The 26,037-nt window shown below is 32.3% G+C and overlaps 4 protein-coding genes across 5 annotated transcripts; 2 read left to right on the top strand and 2 right to left on the bottom strand.

Moving 5' to 3' along the window:
- Positions 1–73: 73 nt before the first annotated feature.
- LOC123694365 (myb/SANT-like DNA-binding domain-containing protein 4) lies at positions 74–4,013 on the bottom strand. Of its 2 annotated transcripts, none has more exons than XM_045639784.1 (9): positions 3,786–4,013; positions 3,350–3,702; positions 3,196–3,261; positions 3,079–3,100; positions 2,855–2,990; positions 2,402–2,551; positions 1,007–1,157; positions 689–786; positions 74–290 (listed from the first exon to the last, which is right to left on the bottom strand). In XM_045639784.1, the coding sequence occupies exons 1-9, from the start codon at positions 3,830–3,832 to the stop codon at positions 93–95; spliced, it is 1,221 nt and encodes a 406-aa protein (XP_045495740.1). In that variant the 5' UTR covers positions 3,833–4,013; the 3' UTR covers positions 74–92. The 2 variants fall into 2 exon arrangements, with proteins under 2 accessions (XP_045495740.1, XP_045495739.1); XM_045639783.1 differs by having other exon boundaries at positions 3,193–3,261.
- Positions 4,014–6,983: 2,970 nt separating this feature from the next.
- Positions 6,984–9,198, top strand: LOC123694385 (N-alpha-acetyltransferase 10). Its single transcript, XM_045639812.1, has 4 exons — positions 6,984–7,113; positions 7,551–7,894; positions 7,973–8,121; positions 8,940–9,198. The coding sequence occupies exons 2-4, from the start codon at positions 7,735–7,737 to the stop codon at positions 9,168–9,170; spliced, it is 540 nt and encodes a 179-aa protein (XP_045495768.1). The 5' UTR covers positions 6,984–7,113; positions 7,551–7,734; the 3' UTR covers positions 9,171–9,198.
- A 354-nt stretch (positions 9,199–9,552) lies between these two features.
- On the bottom strand, positions 9,553–10,412 carry LOC123694380. The gene has a single exon (XM_045639806.1). The coding sequence runs from the start codon at positions 10,328–10,330 to the stop codon at positions 9,677–9,679; it is 654 nt and encodes a 217-aa protein (XP_045495762.1). The 5' UTR covers positions 10,331–10,412; the 3' UTR covers positions 9,553–9,676.
- Positions 10,413–13,304: 2,892 nt separating this feature from the next.
- LOC123694362 (BTB/POZ domain-containing protein 6-B) lies at positions 13,305–24,426 on the top strand. The gene is made up of 2 exons (XM_045639780.1): positions 13,305–13,587; positions 21,446–24,426. The coding sequence occupies exon 2, from the start codon at positions 21,471–21,473 to the stop codon at positions 22,848–22,850; it is 1,380 nt and encodes a 459-aa protein (XP_045495736.1). The 5' UTR covers positions 13,305–13,587; positions 21,446–21,470; the 3' UTR covers positions 22,851–24,426.
- Positions 24,427–26,037: the final 1,611 nt, after the last annotated feature.

Raw genomic sequence — 26,037 nt, forward strand, 5'->3', positions numbered from 1 at the left:
GTGCGATGTAAAGGAAAGTGAATTACATTTCATGCGTTTTGATCATTCAATATTACAAAACAAACACACAAAATAAACTTTAAGTGTATTTATTAATGTGACTTCAAATATTCTTGCGCCAGTTTTTCTTTTTCCGTATAAACGAGAGCAGGATGTGTTTCTGGTAGTTTCATCTCTGCCGCTACAGCTTCCAGTCTTGCGGTCCGCAATCGAAGAGACGTTTCGAGAGATTTCGCTTCTCTCTCCGCAACTTCTGCTCTTATTGCCTCTTCTAATCTCTTTCTTTTGAGCTGAAATTTAAGTTTGTTAATGTATTTATATATACTTATATGATAAAGAGTTATGTATGTAACATAACATAGTTTTAAGCATATTTAACAAAAAGGTGTATTAGGGCTATGTACAACTGAATTCTGATGTAATGACTAAGTATATGTAATGTCCTTTGCAAAAAATGTTCACAATGACGAGCACACGTGTCAGAAGTGAAACTTCTTTGGTAAATCAAAGAAAAAATCGTCGCTTTTCTCAATGACGTGACGGTATTACCACAACGCAACCTTGAAATTTTACTCTCAACGCGCCTAAATAAGTCTCATTTCAATAATATATAATTGAACAATAAAACAATAACCTACTTTTTTCTTCTATGTTTATTAAAATGCTATAAAATCATAAAATATCATACCTTAGCAGTTTCCAACTGATAGTTAAGTAACTCTAGCTTCAACTTCACAACTTCTTTATTTTCAAATTCATTCCAAGGTGCCATGTAACTTGTCGAGCCTGAAAAAATTAAAATAATTAAAAAGTACCCTTATAAATAAGCTAAAATATAGATAACTATTAAATTAAATTAAATTGAACATCACTCTTATGAAATATATTGCAAATGTATTTGTAAATTGCATATACAATGTTTTGCCATTTACAAATACTTTTGAATGTTTTGAAGAATTAAACAAATATAAATTATATTATAACATTTAATCAATGAAATACCCACCAATCCCTGAATCAGCATTCATAACAAATTGTAATGGATCTATGCAATCATCATTATTCTGTAGTGGTGATGTTCTAAGGTCACTACGGTCAATATCATCCAAGTCTTCATCGTCCATTTTGTTTTCAAACAATGGTTCTGATTTGAATGGCTGTAATAGAAAATTTATTTTGTTATTACACTATTTTGTTATGCCCCGGCCACACTATGCTCCTCGCTCTGCTCATCGCGCTGCCATTATTCGCCGCGACATTGCCCTCTCTGGCCACATACTGCTCTACTTAATTAATCTGCGATTAATCGCGACGCTCCTCACTTGTCATTTGCCTTGTCTCACGAAATGGACGTTGAAACGGTGGCAGCGTGCGCACTGTGCATTTTTAGTATAGCTAATTATATCAATGTAGTAACAAGAATATAGTAAAAATTAAAATTGTATATTAATAGTAAAAATACATCGTAGTCGTCGTCCTCATTTATAAAAAACATTAACAATTTTTCATTTGACCATTTTAATGCTAGGCGACGACATAATTTCCAATTTTGCATACGTGTGCGTGTTTCGCGAGCGCTCGATGCGAATCGCGATCACGCGAGTATGTGGCCAGCACTGGCCTCTATAACTATACGCTGGACTGGCTATCACATACAAAATGACAGCTATTTGCTGTGCCGATTCAAAGCGCCCCCGGTGAAAGTTCTGAGAACTAATAAGATTACAAATTTCGTCGCTTCGTTTTGTTTACACAGGTTTAACCTCTGGATAATCTGAGTCTGAATCAAAAATAGTGTCGGTAATATTTCTATCATTGTAGTCGATATCAGAAAAGTTTTTATCGATGATAAACCATTTGTTTTACATCACAAGTATTAGTTCCATTCCCCCTCACTGGCCTCACTGTTGCCGTCAGCGCCAAAATGGCGATTTTCAAATAGGCACAAAAAAATGACAGCAGTAGCCTGTCCAGCGTATAGTTATAGAGGTCAGTGGTGGCCAGGCATTCGCCCTCGTATTGCCGGTTCTTTGACTCGCGCGCAAAAACCGACAAAATAGGAAGCAGTGAGCAGGACGATGAGCACGACGAGTGACATGACGAGTAACGTGGCCACACTAAGTCTCTGTCTGCATTTCTCTCTGCGTACTTCCCATTCCACTCGTCGAGTGTGTAGTAGGCGTATTAGGAATATGATAAAAAATTATAGTGTGTGTGTGGATTTTTAAAGAGGAATTTAGTTAAATGTGATTTTAATATACATGAAAAAAAAATGTTATTCGAATTGAAGTTAAATACATAATTAGATCAGTGATACAAAATTACTTATTTTTTCTTATTTTATACTGATAAATATATCAAATTAAATTGATACTATACATTTAAAACAATATTCACTTACCCTATTATCTAAGTCCAGACCACTGCCAAACCTTTTTATATATTCATCTACACTGGCTTTTTTCATGATCTTTTTCATATTTTCAAATTTTGTTCTCAGAACCCTTTTTGACCTTGCATTTGTGCTGTATTTATTAAACTCTTCTACAATCTATAACAGTTTAATGAATATAATATAATCTTAATAATTATTATTATTTTAATACTAGCTTTCGGCCCACGGCTTTGCCCGCGTTTTGAAAGAAAAACCCGCATAGTTCCCGTTCTCAATGGATTTCCAGGATAAAACCTATTTCTATGTTTTAATCCAAGTTACTCTCCATATGTGTGCTAAATTTCATTGTAATCGGTTCTGTAGAATTTGCGTGAAAGAGTAACACACACACACATACATCCTCACAAACTTTCGCATTTATAATATTAATATTATACATAATACCAAATACAAACTCACCCTTGTCCAAGCTAAGCTTTTTAAATCATTGGCTTTTTTGGTTGTTTCCCTGCTGAATATAATGTCCTTTTCTTGTTTTACACATTTCAAAAGTAAATCACATTCTTGTGGTGAAAAGTTTGTAGATCTTGCCTTTCTAAAATGATTTCATATAAACTTTAAACTTACAAACAAAATATAACTGAATGTCATTTAACAATATAATGATAATAATTATACTTTACCTATCTAATTCTCGAGCACTGTCTGAAAGAGGTATAAATTTAAAAATGATTACATTAATAACATTTTTTTTTGGATAGTTTTATATGAATACAGAGAGAAAGAGAAATAATTACCACCTTCATCTGATGATTTGTCATCCTCCCAGTAATTCATAGAATTTTCTTTTATTTCATTATCACAATCTAAAAACAAAAGTAATGAATATGATGAAATGGTAACACAAATTAAATATAATTTTAATATAACTAGATACAATATTATATTATTTACCATCTAGAAATGAAGCACATTCTATTGGTTCAACTCTGTTATCAGCTTCATGTATCATTGAAACCACTCTATTGGTGATTTCATCAAATTCATTATAATTTAAATCTATTATATTCTTTGATGCCCTCCTTGCCACTTTTTTAAGATTCTCCCATTTAGTTTTCAGGCTTTCAACACTTCTTGTATGCTTTACATCTCCTTCATTAAATTCTTTAGTAATTTTTGCCCAAACCCTATCCTTTGCATTGATTGATGCAGCATTTGTGTTCTTATTTAATACCACCGTTTTATATTTTTCAACTAGATTTACTAGCACTTTTATTTCGTTTATACGAAACATTGGACCCCTATGGCTGAAATAATATTGATTGTATAGGCCTTTTATCTTATACGGCAAAATTGTTTATTACTATTGTGGATATTAAGCTTTAGTTACCCAATTAATTCGATTGCAGATTGTTCGCGGTTTGGTGAATGATCCATTTATGTTTTGTTAGAATAAGCTGGTAAATAAATACTGTACACATTACAAATAAAACATACTTAATTTAACTTAACTATTATTTATAAATGCTTATATATTGTTAAAATCAGAACAAGATTCTATTTCTTTCAAAACTTGTTTGCCTAGTTTGCATCTTGTCACATCCACAATAATTGTTCTGCCGTCCTTTAACTAGAAAGCCGTTAAGCCAACGAAGTGAGTTTCGAGTAAATGACAAAAAAGACGGAAATCGTTATTTCTTAAAAATTATGACACTTAGAATAATTATTGAGAGATACATCGATCGACATTTAATTATATTATATATAAATAATAGTTTTTAACCAGACACTGTTATAATTTATTTTTAAATTAACTTTTTCTCGTTTAGCTCAGCATATTATCTGAAAATTTTAACTTTTTACTGGACAAGACGGCCGTTAACATACCATAGCGACTTTTTAACTAAGTAATTTAGCATTTTTATTTTTATTTTGTGATTTTTTTTTAATTTATTAATAAAATGCTTACCTAAAACGTCGTTAAGCTACTATGACTGCTTTTAAGCTATGACTTTCGCTTTAATTTATATTTCAATAACTTTATAATCAGCAGTTAAGGGCTTTTGGATGCTTTTGTACTACGATTCTATATAGTTGTACTAAATTATAACCTTACTTATGTTAAAAATTTGCTGCTGTCTGAATCTTTGCTCTCGGGAATTACATTCCCTAGGTCAACCAATGGATAGGAAAAGGATCAAAAGCTTTTAGGTTTAAGTATTAAAGATTTAAACACTATCTAAATTAATGGTTTTCGCGTCTGTCTGTGAGTAACAAGTATTTTATACTTTTACTAAATGACTTTTTTAATTTTTTGATAAAATTAACCTTTTTTTCACGTCATGTTCACGTTTATTTCATTACAGAGGCTCATTAAGGGGTTAAGATTGAGATAAATCGTCTCGCTTTTCTTTTTGGAACCGTATTTTCATTTAGAATTGCTATTATAACGTTATTTTAAAAATACTCTTCTGCGAAGCCATCACAAGAGTCAAGGATATGTGAGTACAAATAGGACATCAAACAATGTAAACAAATCGTTTTCTGAAAAAATAATATTAAGACTTGTGCACGAGGCTTTTGAAAAAAAATCCCGGTTTCAATAGGTCTTCAAGCTCTTACATGTGGGATGCTCTTAATAAATAATGTAGAACCGCTTATCAAATGATTAGAAGACTCTTTCATCCACATTCAGAAAATATAATATACCAGAATATGTGGAAAATAGCAGGAGGTAGAAATAGAAAACTTTTTATTTGCTACCATGTAAAAAAATACAAATTTTAAAGAAAAGAAAAAATAGAAATAGTGGCAAAATGGACTCTCCGCCAGCGGGTCAAAGGTAGTATACTCATAACAATTTTTGTATCACCATCTCTAGTAGGTACATTGCTTGACAGTCGATTACTAATTCCACCCAAGGGGTAAATTATATCATTAATAAATAGTACAGACTGTCTATATATCCTCTTTCTCGGTTACAGAGACTAATCAGAGTCTAAACCAAGGTCTAAACTGATAATGATTGAAAGTTCGCACTGTCGTAACCATTACCTACCAAATTTTCGTAACTTTGACTTGTTATATTTTCCATAATTTAGCTGCTAGATTGTATAAAACTTAGTAAACCTGATCAGAAACAATAGGTCTTGTAAAAGAAAATCAAAAGCAATCGGTACTCTGCTTAGGAGCGACAACATTACAGCATCACACTCATCCCCAAAACGGATGCATCACCAGAATCGGATAACTGCCTTTTAGCTAAAAAATGAGGCTTAGCTGCTTTGTAGCTTAGCAAAAAAGTGTAATTAGAAGTTTTCCTAAATAAAGTTACTTAACTAAAAAAGCGTTAAGGGCGAGTAACTGCAAATAAGGTAAGGATTTCCATTGGAATCGTTATATGAAAGCATATCACAAAGCAGTTATAGTCAGTTTGCGTCCCTATAGTCAAGTATAATCTGATGACGTGCCTTTAGTCAAGTAAAAAGCTAAAAAATAATTATTAAATTTGGCGGTTAAGGTACTTTAAAGGAAATTTAGCGAAGTAGTGTTGGTTAGACGCTTTCAAGTTATGGAATCGCCGAAAATAGTGTTACTTAACGGCTCACAATATTTTCATATCTCTTTATCTATTAATGCTAGAGACATGATTCTTAGACAGAAAGATAGAGAATTTTGAACTTTGTCACCCTACATTTAAAACTGAAAATTGACCATTTGAGGGTTAACGGCTTTTTAGTTAAAGGACGGCAGTTTATTCTACAGTCACATCTTGTTTGGTTCATAGGTGAAGTGTGAATCCTGTCACAGATGACAGAGCAAGTAACAATTTCTGAGTTGAGAGTTCTGACTTCTGACGAGTGACGACTGACGGCTGTCGGCTATCTAATCAAATACTACACTGGAGATTTCAGTATGAACATTAACTTGTAACAAGAAAATATGACCTTGAATGACGCCTGTATGTTTTTTATCTCTTTCTGTGGGGGTGACCAAGTTAGGTGTGAAAGGGATAAAAAACATACAGGCGTCATTCAATGTCATATTTTCTTGTTACAAGATAAATGTTCATAGGTACTGAAATCTCCAGTGTATTAGGTATTTGATTAGATAGCCGACAGCCGTCAGTCGTCACTTAACGATTACACCCTGTATGTGTATACTCAGGGGAGATTGTCGATTGACACTCAAGAGCTCAAGACCTTGCTGACCTGTGCATTACACAGATCCAAGAAGCTTATATCTAATACACTGGGGATTTCAATATGAACATTTGACTTGTAACAAGAAAATATGACCTTGAATGACGCCAGTTATGTTTTTTATCACTTTCACACCCACAGTTCACACCTAACTTGGTATTGCCACTGTTAATACGAAGTTTTCCCAAGGCAATGCTGTAATATTCTGTGCAAAAGGTTGTTTTTTGCACATGAGTTTGTTGATAACTTGGTTTCTCTCAAAGACTACTATGTATATACGGACAGTTTCTCTGTCTACGGTCGCGTGGGGTTCTTCTCTGTGTTCTTGGTAGAATATCCCATTTTTTATTATCTGCAAAATTTACACATGACAAATGTCTTATGTCAAAGTCATTAATAATGACATTTTCGATAAACCCGGTTTTAGGTTATGTGGTCTTTATTCTAAAATAAATAAAAACCTTAAAAATATTAGCTCAGACGAATGCAACTGATAGTAAAATATATATACAACAGGTATTTCAAATATATAATTATTTGCATCATACAATAATTAATATTACTCATTTTGGTACGACATGCTAGTAACCTGTGGCCTTGCACCTTTTGATAAAATATGGCGGACGTGTTTATGCCTGACATGCACGTAAAGTACAACAATAAAATTTTGATTCGGAACTATTTTTTCCAATTAATCAGCATTTAATGAAAAATAATTTTGTTTGATAAGTATATTAATAGTTATGCATTCCAATTTAATCTAGTGCTTAAGGATCGAGACGTTTTTTATGAGATGAAGGAAGTCATATTAGCCATAATAACTTTTTTATGTAGTATATTTTTAGTTTTTGCATTTGTATTATTTTGTAAGTAGTCCAAATTTCTATATTTATAATATAATATTCTGTGGTATATAATAACGATATTTTAATATATTATTTTCTTTGTTTCAGGTTGGTACGTCGTATGGAAGTGTTGTTTATCTAAATTTCGCTTTGTTCGTGAGCTTATAGGTGGTATGTCAGAAACACCACCAGCTTCAGAAGTTCGGCAGCCGAAACTAAAGAAAACTCGTAAAGAATAAACTGTGCAATATTTTCATTTACTCATTAACACAAACAAAAACAATTATCAACAATGAATATCCGTTGCGCGCGTCCTAGCGATCTTATGAATATGCAGCACTGCAATCTGCTTTGCTTACCAGAAAACTATCAAATGAAATACTATTTCTATCATGGACTTTCCTGGCCACAACTGAGTTATGTTGCTGAAGATGAGAAGGGTCATATAGTGGGTGAGTAATGGTGTCAGCAAAGGTATTCATATCTATAAGTTATAGAATGCTGAATAGGTACTTACTGTAATTCCGCAGGATATGTGCTGGCTAAAATGGAAGAAGATGGTGAAGATAATAGACACGGACACATTACATCTTTAGCAGTGAAGAGGTCACACAGGCGTCTTGGTTTAGCACAAAAGTTAATGAATCAAGCATCACTTGCTATGGTTGAATGCTTCCAGGTAGCAAAATTTTAAAAGCCACTATTTGTTTGTGTCATGTTTGAAAATATCTCAACAAAAGCAATTTGAGTCAATTTTTTCTGAGGTAGATTAGGTTTTGTTGAGTAATATGCAAGCTCATCTATTAGAGTTTGATTTGTGACCCAAATAGCTTTGTAAATTTGCCTCAAGGTACACAGTAATGATATTGTGGTTAACAAGATTAAATAATTCACTGTGAAAAGACTATAATCCATACTAATATTATAAATGCGAAAGTAACTCTGTCTGTCTGTCTGTCTGTTACTCAATCACGCCTAAACTACTGAAGCAAATTGCATGAAATTTGGTATGGAGATATTTTGATACCCGAGAAAGGACATAGGCTACTTTTTATTGCGAAATATGTACCACGGGCGAAGCCGGGGCGGACCGCTAGTGGGAAATATTTCTGTACTTGTATAATCACTACATAGTTTAAAACAAAGTCGCTTTCTTTGTCCCTTTGTATGCTTAAATTTTAAAAGTACATTACGGATTTTGATGCGTTTTTTTACATAAATAGTGTTTGAAGAGGAAGGTTTTAGTATATAATAAAAGTTTTAGATAAATTGGGTGAAGCCGCGGGCAGTAAGCTAGTTGATTCATAATAATTATTGTGATGGTATGTATTTAAAAATGAAGAAAAAGAAAAATTTCTTTATTAGAACCCCACACTAAGATGCCCTGTGTTGTGGGGCTCAATCTCTTTCATTGTATTACATAAAAAATATTTCAAACTTTACTTGCCATTTTAAGTATTGAGTGTGTGTATTTATCTGTTATTTTTAACTTTTCAGGCCAAATATGTATCCTTGCATGTGAGAAAGAGCAACAGAGCTGCACTCAATTTGTATACCAACTCTCTTGGGTTCAAAATTTTGGAAATTGAACCTAAATACTATGCAGATGGCGAAGATGCCTACTCCATGATGCGAGACCTTAGTACTTTTGCTGAAAATAAGACTGAAAGCCAGCAAACCGAGAACTTGGAAATTAAGTCAGAGTCAGCAATTGTATCTCAGTGTTGATGAAATTTAAATAAATCATTTAATTGCACTGTGTATTTTATTAATATCATCATTTTGTTGCTCAGTAATAAAATACTGTGTAGTAATTGGAGTGGAGTAAAACTTTCCCTCTCATAACTTATATTGCCAAACTATATTATGTCTAACTAGCGGTCCGCCCCGGCTTCGCCCGTGGTACATATTAACGTTTTCTCTACATAAGAACCATCCTCGTACTTCAAGGAATATAATAAAAAAAGAATTATCGAAATCGGTTCAGCCGTTCTCGAGTTATGGAATTACAACGAAAAGTGGCATTGATTTTTATATATTAGATAAGAACCCTAAATCTGTGTGAATTTGTTTTGTTGTGTAGGTAGAATTGTAAAAATTGATAAACCAATAAGAATGTAGTGTACTCAAGTACACATTTAATTAAAAAAAGAGGAGTTCATTATATTTCCTCATATACAACAGTAATAAAAAGCTTAAATACAAAATAGATTATTTCTTATAACTAAATTTATTTACTCAATTAATTCATCACTAATGCAGTCTTCTTCTGCATCATAAAGATGGTTTAATTTAAGTTCAGCTTTTTTCTCATTATCAGAGTTTTCCACTATTTTATTTACCTTATTCTGGTTCTTTCTTTTATTCCGAGTGACACCTACTACATATTCCGGCATTATTAGTTTACTACTTTTAAAGGCAACCTTTTGCTCTACCTCTGCATTAGACTTAATAGTCTTTGATATCTGAAACATGGGTTTCTTGAAAACTGCTCCAGTTTCATCAGTAACAGTTAGAAAGTTGTCTGTATCTCTATCTTCCATTTCTCGAATAAAAGCAAGAGCCGTAGCCGTGTTCGTCGATTCTGACATTTGATCTGGTGTAACATCAGACAAAGAATAGTACACCCAGTTCTGAGGATCTTTCATGTATTGTGGAACTGTTTTAGATCGTAAACATTCGCGGATATTAGCATCTTGGCGTTTATAAATGCTCTCTCTACCTCTGAATTGTTTCATTTCTCGTTTTAGTTTTCTATATCTCTGTTTATCAATAACACCATAGTCTTGTGATTCTGAAGCTTTGTTGGATTTCGAAAAACTATATTGTTCTTCTGCATCTTTCAATGTATTAAAGAGACTCTTCTGTCTTTCATAGAACGATGTCATGTTTAATGTGTATTATTACTTATTTATAAATTATTTTTAACATCCGTTTTTTAAAGATTTTATACAAAACAAATGTTTTAAGTTTGATGCAAATTTACAGTTGACAGTTGACACTTGAGTCTTGACAGTAGGTACTGCAGTGAAGAGTTAAAAAATATTTTTTCAATCTCTAGGCAAAAGGTCTCATTTACAAAATATTTCATTGATATTTTATTGTACTGATACTAAAATATGGATAATTCAAAAGATAATTTAGTTTCTGATACCTTCATTTACGAATTAGCATTTTATACAGCTAATCAATATAATATTTTATTTTTATTGTACAATCATTAGTTTAAAGCAGTATAGCTACAGTAAAGCCGTATGGTAACCACAAGGTAATCGTGGTAACCTGTGTGGTAACCAGTAAACACATTTACAGTATCATTTTACATGCAATAATTTTCAGTTGGGCATAGCATCTTTGCCTGCATAATTTAATTCCATGAAAGCCACAAAGACAAAAAATACTTCCGTCTGTGCTTCCGTCACTACCTAATAATAAATAAACCTACTAATTTTGCCGTAATGTTTTGTTGTATAATTAGGGTATCTTGAAATATTTATTTCAATTTTTTTATATGGTCAATTACAAGATTTTACCTATACAGGATGTTCCACTGTTGGTATACTAAAGGAGGTTATAGTTTTGCATACGCTGAGTTCGTAAAAAATACTTATAAAATTCCAAACGCATTTTTTTTTCAAATAGATGAATTCTTAAAACTATGTGTATACTTACCCATAACAAGCAATCCGCCCAACTTTGCCACCAGCACGTGAGCTGTCGTTTAAGATTATGTTTTCATAGACAAAATGCTCATATTAGCGAAGCGGTATATGCCGGCTGCGCGAAGCTAGAGAAGAAAACATGTATTTTCAGGAAAAATTTAGCAAAAATTTTTGACGTAAGTTCATAACAAATTTCATAAAATAAGATCAGTGTATGCAAAACTACAAGTTCCTTATTAATTTACTATTATTAAATAGCTTTATTGATTTTATAATATTGGTATAAGGAAAAATGAAAAACATTAATTCTTTTAGAGAATTGTGTTGTCTATTATACATTTATAATTGTTAGCTAGGCTAAGCCTTTAGATAATTCATTGCAAATTTAATGGTAGGTAGGTACATGTTTGAAATAATGGTTTACCTACACGTGTGCTATCTAATGATTACTTAGAGGCAACTCTACTTAATTTAAGGCAGTTCAAACGCATATTTAATCCAGATAATATTATGTACAAAGCCTAAACCGATAAGATAGTAAAAGGGAACAAGTAGAATTGAAATGTGTACAGTATACTGTATAACAATTTATTATTGGCATTTGGCATACTATTTAAGCCAAAGCATGTGTATAGTAGGTACATATTAGATTTTCATATTATACAATCATCAGCAATTAATCTACCTACAAAGATATCAGATAGGTAAATGAAATACATATGGCAGTATCGTGGTTTAATAAACTTAGTATGCAAATGCTTTAAACATTGCCTATCAACAACTGTTCGCTTTAGAAGAAGTTTTTTGCCTCGTACTACCGAAATTTGGAATCAGCTCCCGCGGGCAGTGTTTCCAATGAGTTACGATTTGGGGACCTTCAAGAAAAGAGCGTACACCCACCTTAAAGGCCGGCAACACACTCGCCATACCCCTGGTATTGTGGCTGTGCAAGTGGGCGACGATGATCATTTACCATCAGATGACTCGTCTGCTCGTTTGCCTGCTCTTCCCATAAAAAAAAAAATCATGTAAAAACTTTACATTCCTGAAATTCAAAAAAGATATATAATACCTACCAATGTAATCATAGTTAGGTAAATGATGTAGGGACTTCTGTAAAGTAGTTAGGCTACTAATAATTATGAAAGTAAAATTAATTTTTAAAAAAGTGAAAAACAAAAAGTTTGTTTTTTCATTTTTGTTCGGTGCGTTCTTGTGTGTTGTATTTTTTTTTTCAACTCCCTTACTCAAGCAGAAGAAGTCCCCTACTTCAATTAAATTAAAAGAGAGAAAATTTTATTTTTGCCGACCTATTATACATTGCTCAATAATAAAATTGTATTAATAATACACCCTTCGGTTTTCCGTAGAGTGTAGCTATGGAAACCGTTGTGAGTGACCCATTTTTATGTAGGTACCTTAGGTAGATATATATTATAGTATAAATATTGTTGGTATGCATAACACTTTGCAAATTTTATCAATTTGGAAAATTAACATAGTAGGTAAGTACCTAATTTTTACAAATTAATTATTCCGTCACAAAATAAAATAACATACCTAAAATTAGTTCGTCATCCATACTAATATTATAAATGCGAAAGTAACCTTGTCTGTCCGTCTGTTACTTCATCACGCCTAAACTACTGAAACATTTTGCATGAAATTTGGTATGGAGATATTTTGATACCCGAGAAAGGACATAGGCTACTTTTTATTGCGAAATATGTAGGTACCACGGGCGAAGCCGGGGCGGACCGCTAATATTGAATAAAGATTATAGGTAATTAAAAAAAAAACAATTGTTATAAGATAAATTCATTATTATCATCACATAATATTGCCTACCTACATATGTTTGTGATCTGCAAAAACTTTAAAATACTCATACGCCCTTGAGATTTAATAGTTGCTTTACGCGTTATTGTAATTTTGCTATTGTTAAACAGTCAATAATAATATAAGGCAGTCGATTTGTCTGTAGCTCGAAAATAATAGAAATATATTAAGGAAGAATATTTTAGCTATATTTGGAACATGCTGTAAAAATGTCATCAATTATGTTGAGATAAATGCCTGAAAACAGCGGATTGTGTATAGGAGCATTCATCAGCTGAGTTCCTCGAAACTGAAAAGTATTCGTCAATAACCGCTTGGGCCGAGACTGGCATCTTTTGTTGATAGCTGAACAACGCATGCGCGGATATCGCCCGGTGAACATTCACTGCCAGCGTTCAGTGCTGAATTCACGCGAAAACCGCTGCTAATATTGGCGCGGGAAACGCGGCGCGACGGGTGTGCCGGGCTGGGCTCAGGGCGGGCGGCGCGCGCATCCTCCACTTCAATATTTAACCCGTTTCGAAAACAACATTCTACGCACAAAGGAGTTCAAACACAACATATGATTGCCCTGCAAGAGTGACTGTGCATTTGTGATACTGCAGCCGCCTGTTCGTGAGATGTGCTGCAGCTCTCTCCAACAGGTAGTTATGTTTTGTTGTTCTTATGTAATGTTAAATTGTTGTTGTTTAGCTACAAATTTGTTTTGCTTTCATAACAATATCATATCAAAATTGGTAGGTCCATAAAATATATCTTACACAGTTAGGCTAAAGCGATATTGATCAATTTATAAACACCTAATTAAACAATTAATTGAATCATATGACGCATATTATTATATTAATTCTTAATAATAATCATCATCTTCATTCTTATACTATAATCTATTTGTTTGAAATATTTTGTATCCGTGTAAAATTTAGATTACCTACTATGATTAGTATACCTACTTATTACAAGCTATTTGAAAATAAAACGCTGCGTTATTACGTCTATTACCAATGAATTTAATCAATAAGGTTTTTTAACGGACTACAAAAAAAGCTTCATTTGACCGTAAAAAATTATCAATTATGATTATTAATTCATGTACTGACTAGGTGATATTGATTATACTACATTAAACCCTTGATGCTAAGAAAAAATTTGATTTAAGACGAGGTAGGTATACAGTATTACCATTATTTGTATTAAACAAAAAAAGCGAAACAAAAGTATATGTAAGTATGTTTGACAAAATTAAAATATCATTTTAAATAACAAGTCCTTTATCACGTACCTAGTTTATTTATGTAAGTAGGTGCTGTATTGATGGCAATTACGCATTACGCTTATATTAACTACTTATATATTTTGTAAGTATATTTTTATTACCATAATATATTTTCTAAGTACCTAATATAAGGAAGATTTGACCATTTATTTTATCCTGTTTGAAAGCCAAAAGCAGCTCTTTCTAGTGTTGTTTAGTTTGTAGGAAAAAAAACACGTTCTATATTTTGATTTTATGTACCTTATTATTAATTAAGCAATTCACAAATTAGGGGGAAATAAATAAACTGAATTTATCCTCTATGACTATTTCGTTTGCGTACTTAGACGAATTTTACTTCAATAGGTTTCTTACAAACATTCAAATGGCATAAAACCACATAAAACGTAGCTCGTTCCTTCGCTACTTTTGCGACAATTTTGCGATATGTAAAAATTTACATGTGACATTATTCATCGTCATATCCCTTGCTTCTATCGCTGTTAATTACTATTTATCGGTAATAATACACACTTGTAGTTTTTATAATTTTATTCTTCAGTTGACAACGTTAAAACTGTAACAGTTTTTCGATTAATTATGATACGTTCTTAAATATTGTTTACTAGCTGCTCCGCGCGGATTCACCCCCACGTGGCTCCACTCCTGTTGGTCGTAGCGTAATGCGGGCTAGGTATAGATATTAGATACCTATTCGGTGTTAGAACACCAAAAGAATGTTTCAAATCGGACCAGTACCTAGTTCCCGAGATTAGCGCGTTCAAACAAACAAACAAATAAACTCTTCAGCTTTATAATATTAGTATAGATTTTATGTTTTTGGTATCTTTAAAACTAGTTGGCAAAATAACAGTATTGCATATATTATCACAACTTATAATATATGCAATACTAAGTATATTACTGATAGTCTGTTTGTTATTGCTATTTATTAAACAGCCTGGTTTTAGGCATAATTAATGCGAAATGACTCTAGTTCTTGACTCATAGCTAATTACTTCGTATCACAGACTTCGTATCAGTTCGCTTGGATTCATCTGCCTACCTAGATGAGCGAAGCGAGATTAACGAAGGAGGGGAAAATAATAAATCAAACAAACAACAAACATAGGTACACAAATAAGTTAGGTTACCAATACTACAATTAAGGAATTATTAAATGGGATAGGTAGATGATTTATGATTAAAAATAATGGTTATTACCTTATTAGTCACAACGTTCGTAAAGAATTCCATTTTGGCATATCGCCAATGTATAATAATGTACCTATTTATAAAGCTTCTCATAAGTAAGAAGCTGATAATATTGATTCTTAGAAATTAGCTTGTGATTAATAATTTTGCCAACGACACTACGAACTATGGCTTGTTTTATAAATAAATTTTAACTGATATACATACCATGTTCCTACGTTTAATTATACATAGAGGTCCATTATGTAACTATTACTGCTATTTATTGTATTTTATACTTGCCCTTCTTTACTATTGACATGTTTTGTGATTGAATTCTGTTTAAGTCGGTTTTAAAACGTACTAGATCTTTTAAGATAATATATTTACACGAGAAGTAATTAAATAAAACCAAATAAGCATTCCTCATTTAAATATTTGGCTAAACTCATTCACAAAAACTAATGATCAAACTAAATTTAGATCGTTAATGTGTCTAATTATTATTGAAGCTGCTCTTAGCAATCGAGTTTGAAGTAAATTATAAAATTAATTGTAATTTCCGCATGAGTGGTTACGATGACGCGCTCCACGTCATGCTGTGGAGTGTGGACGAAATTACAGAGAATATTATATCCCATCCAGTGAATGTTTCCACCAACGGAAAGTTTAATTTGGCTACAATGTTTCCATACGTACGGGATTTAAAGGCATTAGTAATGCAGGGGTATATTAATTCAGGATTTATTGAATAATCCCTCATTTGTATAGTAAACATATTATAAACAGTTGCTCCTGAAGGCATACATCGAGATTTGCAAACTCCTTTAAATATAGTAAGTTTTCATTAATTTTTTTACCGGTTTGTACTTAATATATCGATAAGTATCTAGTAACTATTTAGTTATTATTCTTTACGTTCCGTTTTGTGTACTTAGTGTACCCTAAACTAATATTAACGTGTGGTACGATTCCAATATTTAGCATTATAATATTCCCTTTATATTTCTCTAGACATTGTGTAGGGCCAATCATTGTATCTAACAAAGAATGTCTAGATCGTCTAGACAGCATTTATTGCTTCAGGAAAAGTCCCTCTAGTAGTATAGAAACTTAATTTAAATTCAACGTCTGACTGTATCTACCCTTCGCGACGTTTCCTTACTGCAATTTTAAAGGGTAATGTACTTTATATCTCCAGACAAGAAAATTAGTAGAAATATTTGGTACTTCAAATATATTTTCTATACGAATTCCGTTTAGAATAGTAATTTGAAGTTCAGCATTTGTTTTATAGATTATTGAGGATGGATTTCGCAATCCACATAAAAATTTAATGGTCCAAATTCGTGACTGTTTGTCACAATGTATCCTTTTATGATCGCCCAGATAAGAGCGCTACTGTTTTGCGTACAAATGTTGAAATATTAAAACCAAGAAGTACTTTACAATAGTTAATGTTATCTTGCAATGATTCACACTTCGTACCTAAGCTTGTGTATGAATCAATTTCGAATACAAATTTGTATCATTCGCTCATCGTAAAGGATTTTGACCTCAAATTTAAGATGCCGTCATGTTTGTGGAAATGTATTATTCAAGTTTACCTGATAGAAAATGTCTACTATTTAAGAAAATACTTTCAAGAAAAAAATTACTAGATTTTAAAATTTGATTTGAGTTAAAAATTTACATAGAGGCCAAAAATATTTTGTTATTTATACTAAAATAATATCCATTAATTGAAACATATTCTTTGGTAATTTAATTGATTGATTAATATTGATTCATATTACAATTTCCCTATATCCTATAGTTTTATAGCCAGTTTACTCTTGACCCAGTTTTCAAATGTAGGGCGGCATACCGGGGCCGCTCGCTCCAGCCCGCCCAACGAAAGTATATTTGGCAGATGCAGTGGACCCATTTCCTAATAAAGCATCAACAATAACAACGAATCAATGTGGTCATCAAGTTTATTAGCCATTATTAGCTATTATGCATTATTATTCAAAACAAAAGTTACTTGTTTTTTGTTTCGTCAATTTTATGTAATTTTATATAGTGACATATGTTCAAAATACGGTGATATAAGAATTCATTTGTTATTCGTAAATGAGCTTTCAGCTTACATATAAAAGTACTTACTTGTTGCATCGATTTATATATGGTAGTGAGTAAATAAAGATTAAAGGTAAAGTTTTTTGTAATATACAGCCCTGAAATTGAATTTCAATTAATTAAACTTTTATCATATTAAAGCAGCTAAATAATATAGTGCAGATTTTTTCTTAGAAGCGGTCTAGAATAAATAACCCGACATGGAATAAATAAATAATAGATATCATGAAATTATAATAAGATAGATTGAACCTAATCAAATTAAACCTATTAGGTACAAAATAGAATATGTTATTCATCATGAGTTCATATAATGTAATTCAAATTAATGACCGATGTTATGAAATTTACTAATTTATAAAAATAATAAGGAAAACTAATTTGACGTAATCATACCGAAATTTGTTATTTGTTTGAAATATTACAACATGTATGTACATTCTAATATATAGTTTAAATAATGTAGAACAGTATTTGTAGTGCTCTATTGTTGTTATATTTATTCTAGTCATTTCAGTTTGTGCTTTTAAACATTAAGTGAATATTAATACAATTTGTTAACCACATCTTTGCTTCCAATGTCACGGTCCTTATAAGGTCTTGTTTCAAAATAAATGGTTTCAATACGTTTGTTTACGAAATTAACTGCTGTAGTAGATAAGTTTAATATCTAGACTGTCTAAATAACTTGATAAAGAACAAATTCAATATGTTATTATAGAAATTAATTTGGGTCTAGATAACCCTAGATAACCCGTTCACAGTTCAAGGCTAATTTATTGTTTTTCAACTTCATCAAAAATCATGCGACACTTGTTTACAATTATTTAAGGAAAAATCGAATTTGTTTTTGTGAACATGTTATTTTCTCAAGGCAAAGCGTCTAATAAGCTTTTCTTTGTTCAAAATAAGTGTATTTTCCTATTCCATATACAGAATTTTTCAATTAATGAATAAATCTGCCAATAATTGCCACTTATTATTTATATTAGACTTTCTAAGAGGCCTCAGTATCAAGTTTTAAATAAACGAAGTTGAACTGAAATTGATATCTACTTGGTCATCCTTTTGAATCAAAATGCTCTTCTCTTCTCCTTTGTTCTTCTAGAGCAGTAAATCCTGTCAAATAAAATATATAATAAATAGGATTGTATTTGTATAACATACCAACCGCTTGTCCTGGATTCACCCAGGATGACCTAAAATAAAAGAACCTCGCACGTCGCTCCTGAAAAGGGCAGCGTACTGAAAGTGAAAGAATTTTTATGATCGAATCATTACATACCTATAAAGTTAGAAATTTCTCTTTATAACAATGAAGTATCATAAGTTAAAAACATGTTAGCTTTATAATTAAAGAAGTAGGTATACACCAATATACCTAAATAGATAAAGCAAATTTCTCAGCAATTTTTACTTTTAAAGTAGGTAAGTAGGTATAAATTTTAGCTTTTTACACTTGATAATCTGTAAGCTTTTTCTTACGTTGCATCCTCGTATGGTCCATCTCCTGATCCAGAGTGCAACCGTAACCTTTGCCCTTATAGAGCATAATCCTGTTAATGGAAATCAATACACGGAACGGGCTCGGTCGACTCCCTTGCTTGCGCCTTGCACGCTGTTTCCGCGTGTCGCAGTTCTATTTCCGAAGCAGCTCCATGTTGTTGCTTTTTATCACAACACGACACGGATGATCTTTAAATGTAAATGATGCATCTTGTTGCATCAAATAAACATTATAAATTATCAAATTTTGGCATGGTTCAATCTGGGTATGAATTTTCAATATTGTTGATCAAATAAATTTAAGATCTTCGTTCTTCTGCTGTGGGGGGGAAATAATATACAACTAAATTATGTCAACGTTGTGCTCTACTAATTGTTTGTAATTAGTCTTCAGGCATCGATTACTAAACATGATAAATAATAATGTTTTTTCAAAGTCATGGTCAAAATATTTGTGAAATAACTTACTATAACAGCGCGGCATATGGAACATAAAACAAATACTGCGATAAAACTGCAATCGCCATAATTAAATATGTTTAGTAAATGTGGATGTTTACAAAAGCTTGATAAGAGCTAACATTGACCGCGCTTTATTATCAGGGCCTAATACCTAAATCTAAAAAAAAAGCTTACTTTTAAGGAGGACGAAAGAGGATAATCAAAAATATTGTCACACGTAGGTATCATATTTCAATATACTAAATTTAACAATGTTTCAGTAATGGTCACAATATACCTAATACGCAATAGTTTAAATATCCTAAAAACCTTTCCCTAATTATTGTATAGGTAATATTTGATCACGGCCATCGAGCGTCACGTCCGATAGGTCGATCACGTTATGAACCCTGATTGACTCAATTTCCGCACACCAAAGAAATGAATAATTACATCATGTACAAAGGATATCGTACATGATCTAATTAATGAACGCCTTGGTTTCAGTACAAGGCTGGAGGCATTATCGCTCTTAAGCCGACTTGCGCAATTTGTAGGATGTACGGTTGAGCACAGAGGGCGTATACGGACCGTGTCCATTTTTATTTCAATTTTATTAGTCTATCATATTTATTGATAATGCGAAACCTTTCAAATCTTACTGATATGATACTGACCTATTTTTATTTAAATTGCATTGCAACGAAGCGTATAACATAATACGAATAAAAGTATATTAGATTCAATTCAAGTCTATCCGATTACGAGCATTACAGTGTGTTACACATATTAAAATACCGACATTAACAGCGAAACTTCATATCAACAGATGAATAGGATTTCAGAGCGATCCTAATGGATCATGAAGAAAGCTTTTATGCTTTCGCAACGTAGTAGGTACATACGTTCGGATTACGCTAAATATAGGGCAATTCCAGACCAACACTATTAAACTATGCAAATGCAGTGTGTTCAGGAATGATTTCAAGTTACAGTAGTTAATGTCCCGCTGTTTCGAAATGATTTTCACAAAGCTGTTATAAATACACGAGGAAATCGTGCGATTAGATTGCGACATGCAATGAAATATTTAGGTGACAGTGGGGAAGTGGCCAAATTTTAAAATAAAATTTTGAACAAGGAAGTGTGAAAGTGTTAAAATTAGATAATGACATGATTATCTTTTGATTTGTTTAATCTGAATTAAAAATATTTAAATTTTAGCTAATGTATCTCTTGTTTGGGAGTTCATATTGCAGTAACAACTTACATACTTACACGCAGTATATTTTTGTTTTGCATCCGATCCTGAATTCGAACGCGATGACGCATCGCAAAATGTTTGTGCAAAATAACAATGAAGATGGTAGTGTTTGTTCTATTTTTGCATAAAATTATGCGTATATTGAGGAATAAAGTTGAATCTGGTCTAATATGAAACGAATACCAACTTGAATTACAGATACTTTTATTTAACTACTTTAATAAATAAAGCAAACAATATGTATATAATAGGGAAATAATTGATCTATTGAAGAAATATAATGACAAATCGGAAGCCGGAATATAAAGCGTAGTTTATAATGACCTACTCAAATAGATGCATGCCCTTGAAAGTATTTAACACTTTATGTGATTCGTAATACAAACTAATGGTAATAATGATTCTTTATATGGTATAGAAATCCACACATAGGCATAACAAGGATGATAACATTGCTTGTAAATATTAAATTGTGTTAATATATTATTGTCAGAATTGTCAATAAGAATACACAAAAATTTGCATAATTCTGGGTCTCTGAAAATGTTATTTTCATTGTTTTTTCAAAAACTTGTTATGAAAATGTAAAAACGATTAATATTGTACATCATGTAATTTATTAAAATATTAAATATTTAACTACCTATTTATACAATTATGTATTTTGTTTGTGTCATAAATATTTCTACATGAAAATAACAATTATTTTTTCTTATTTCAGAATCAGTAAAAAGTAACAAATCAAGATGACGGTCGTAGTAAATCCTGCGAGAACTGATTCAACAGAAGACTTGGCGTCTCCAACCTACCCATATCCAAACCCAATTCCCAATTTCATTCCTAATCCCATTCCCAGTTCCAATCCTGTACCTGACGATATTGAGTTTGAGTCACCCCCTCTATCCTCGCCCTCGCCTGATGAACCAACGCTCAATGACGACTACGTCGACTATGGCAGTCCCCAATCCGACATTGATAATGACAATATTAACTCTGGCAGTAGCAACTCTCCAGAATCTCCGCCTAATAATCTTTATGATGATGAAACTGAAAGTGATATAGTGTTCGTGGCTGGTATTAACGATGACACGTACCGTTTCCCTGGCCATCGTCGGGTTTTAGCTGCCACGAGCCCTGTTTTTGCCGCGCTTCTATCAGCAAAAACAGATGTTATTGTTGTCGACTATATTGACCATCGCGGATTTGAAAATCTGCTTCGCTACTACTATTGCGAGCCTACTCAACTCAACACAGTGCAGACAGCTAGATCGACTCTCGATGCCGCCTATAAATTTTTATGTCCCCAACTAACCGAGCGTTGTGCTCGTAAGCTCGATGAGATGCTAGACGCTGAAGTTGCACTGGATATATTGCGAGATTTGCGCTTCTTGTGTGCGAGGCTTCCAGGAGCGGCATCAGCACCGCCGTTGCCAACACTGTCAGACGATCGGGCGGCTCGCTCTCACGCCCAATGCGCTAGTTGGTGCGACATGCTGGCGCATAACACCCTTCTTGTGCTAGACGACAACGCAGATGCAGCTTTAGAACACGAAAAATTAGAAGATCTGACCTACGAGGATCTTTCGTTGATAGTAAAGCGAGATACGCTTCGGGTATCCAACGAACTCGTATTGATTGAAGCTTTATCACGTTGGAGCACTGCAATATGCAAACGATATAAACGAGAGTTGACGCCCAGTAACAAACGAGCTGCTCTAGGTGAGCTTTCATATTGCCCCCGCTACTTACTACTCGAGGGTGAGGAATTGGACCGAGCTTTAGGATTTGAGTTATTGGAGCCAATGGAACGAGCTTTGGTATTAGCTCGTGCTAGGAAATTGTCGGCTCCTATTCCGGTGGGAACTCATCAAGAAAATTTACTACGTCGCTGGGCTCGTCCTCGACCAAAAGACCCGGCCGCCGCTCCAGTTAAATTGAGCATTCGTTCGGAGCCAGAACAAGATGAACCTAAACCCACAAAGCTCTGCGCTCGTCGCCCAAAACGCTTGAAACAGCCCAAATATCAGATAGAGGATCCATATTCTTACTCGTATAATAACAAAAAAGGCTGCTGCTCAAAATTTGCGGATGGGTTAATTCGAGCATTTATTTGTTTATTTGATTAGAAAAATCTTATACAAATATATTGTATTAAACGTTAACACACCTACCTTTTATAAAATAATCCATATCTTCATTATAAAACAGACGATCTCCTTTTGTGTAGGTAATATGTGTCTTAGAAATACTTTTAACTAAGGAAAGGCAGATATTTGGATGTTTACCTAGTACATGATAAAAATGAGAAAATGGAAATGAATTTATGTAGAAATTACAACTAATGTAGGTGAAGAACTCTGAATCTAAATAATTAATTGTTATTTAAAATTAACATTAATATTTTGACGAAGCAAGCTTGTGTATACTTCCTTAATTTATGTAGCTCAGCTGCATATTTTGTAGTATTTTCAAATTAGGTGTAATACGTATTAAAACTCTTCTTAAGTAATTTAAAATATATAGTTGAATCAAATTGTTGGACAATTTGGCTGAAATTTATACAAAAATTAGGTGCACAAACATAATTTCTAGAAAGTTTTTGTTAAAACTGTTATTCTTTAAAGCATATTTTATTGCATTTGCGCAACGATTTACTTATATTTGTTGCTTAGTATGTACCTTATTTTTAAATAGAATCTTTAGTTATTTTAGTTATCTTATAATTGCTCCTTAATTAGGTGACTATTGTTTCCTAAATATTAATTTGCTAGTCGGTAGCTTAAGTACATTGTTATTTTTACTATATAAATATTTATAGATAATTTTTATGTTTTAGTATTTCAACGCACGGTGTCGTTTTGTTTAAATGTCATTAAATTAATATTAATACTGTATTCCTATCATTTCTTAAAATTAAGAAGAAGGAATTAAGGCGGTGCCATACTAAGTAGAAATCATACAAGTTACTTCTCATCGTCGAAAATTGAATCTTCATGTGTAAATATTGCTCATATCTTATTATAAAGTGAAATTGAATTATTTTCGTACAATTCAAATACAAATTCTTCTTATGAACTTTCTACGTATTCTTTTACATGAGATATATAACTATGATTGTATAAATAACTTTTTTAGACCTATGGTGAATCTATTGAAGGGCTTTCTTTTTTAATTCTTATTAAATTTGCTATAGAAGAACAATATTGTAATAAGAGCGAGCATTGTATTATCTTCTTAAATGATGATGGAATAATGCAGGATCTATTGGTGAATAATATTAAAAACAACGACAAACTTTTTTTGTGAGGTTCAATATAATAGTATATAAATAATTTTATATACTTTTAGGCAAAAAGTTTTGTGTGTCAAATTATTTGTAGGCTAATCGATTGTTCATCGTAGAAGATTTTATTCACTGATAGTTTCTGTAAGATTAAAAAAAAATATATTATAATAAGTATACCTATTTATTGGTATTAATCTCAAATTAGGTATTACCTATGCATTTACAACCATAAATTATGTTACCATTATAATATTACAATAAAATTGTATCTCCTTGTTTTAAATGGGTGTTTAACAAATTAGAAATTATTTGCATTAAATGTAATCATTAATCAATATAGTGAAAATATGAAGGTGTCCAGCTAAAAGCTGAATGTATGTATTTCAATGGAAAAATAAAATAAACATGTCGTTAAATGTTTTTCATTTTAAGGTACACTATCTAATGAAACTGAACAAAGTTACATATTGGCATTTTTATCGAATTTCCTGAGAGGCTCTCAATTCTTAACGTATTTTGAAGTGAAACTTCTTTATCGGGGTTGGAATAAAATTTAGTGTAACATTTTTTCGTTACGCGTGACGTTTTTCCGTTACGCGCCATCTTTCTCTTATCCCTACCACGCGTGATTCGACGTATTTCTGTAAAGTTTCATACAGTAAATTATTTTTTGAAAAATAAGGTCATAAAGAAGTTTCACTTCTTACGTGTGTACACTAGTACACGCACACATTTTTTTCTAAAAGTTCGAAGCACAGACCTTCAGAGTTCAGCTGTATCTATATCTGAACTTATGTATGGTAATGCTTCAATTATCTTGAAATATTCATACCCTACTAGCGGTCCGCCCCGGCTTCGCCCGTGGTACATATTAACGTTTTCTCTACATAAGAACCATCCTCGTACTTCAAGGAATATAATAAAAAAAGAATTATCGAAATCGGTTCAGCCGTTCTCGAGTTATGGAATTACAACGAAAAGTGGCATTGATTTTTATATATTATTACAATAAAATTGTATCTCCTTGTTTTAAATGGGTGTTTAACAAATTAGAAATTATTTGCATTAAATGTAATCATTAATCAATATAGTGAAAATATGAAGGTGTCCAGCTAAAAGCTGAATGTATGTATTTCAATGGAAAAATAAAATAAACATGTCGTTAAATGTTTTTCATTTTAAGGTACACTATCTAATGAAACTGAACAAAGTTACATATTGGCATTTTTATCGAATTTCCTGAGAGGCTCTCAATTCTTAACGTATTTTGAAGTGAAACTTCTTTATCGGGGTTGGAATAAAATTTAGTGTAACATTTTTTCGTTACGCGTGACGTTTTTCCGTTACGCGCCATCTTTCTCTTATCCCTACCACGCGTGATTCGACGTATTTCTGTAAAGTTTCATACAGTAAATTATTTTTTGAAAAATAAGGTCATAAAGAAGTTTCACTTCTTACGTGTGTACACTAGTACACGCACACATTTTTTTCTAAAAGTTCGAAGCACAGACCTTCAGAGTTCAGCTGTATCTATATCTGAACTTATGTATGGTAATGCTTCAATTATCTTGAAATATTCATACCCTACTAGCGGTCCGCCCCGGCTTCGCCCGTGGTACATATTAACGTTTTCTCTACATAAGAACCATCCTCGTACTTCAAGGAATATAATAAAAAAAGAATTATCGAAATCGGTTCAGCCGTTCTCGAGTTATGGAATTACAACGAAAAGTGGCATTGATTTTTATATATTAGATGTGAGCACTGAGCGCCATCTATGTACAGAGCACTAAAAACCCTTTATCTTCTATCCAATTTAATATATTATATCCTACGAAAGGACTAGACCAATTTTATGAAATTTTATTTGCATATCGGGTAGGTTTGCGAATTGGCTAGATTAAAATTTAAAATAAAACAAAGACAGTATTTGCAATCTCTATTAAAAATTAATATGAAAGTAACTCTCTGTGTATCTCTTCTACAGGTACCTACAGATATAGTTAAAGACCTGAGCATTTCATTAG

This window comes from Colias croceus, chromosome 9 (assembly GCF_905220415.1).
Source record: "Colias croceus chromosome 9, ilColCroc2.1".
NCBI classification, from domain to species: domain Eukaryota; kingdom Metazoa; phylum Arthropoda; class Insecta; order Lepidoptera; family Pieridae; genus Colias; species Colias croceus.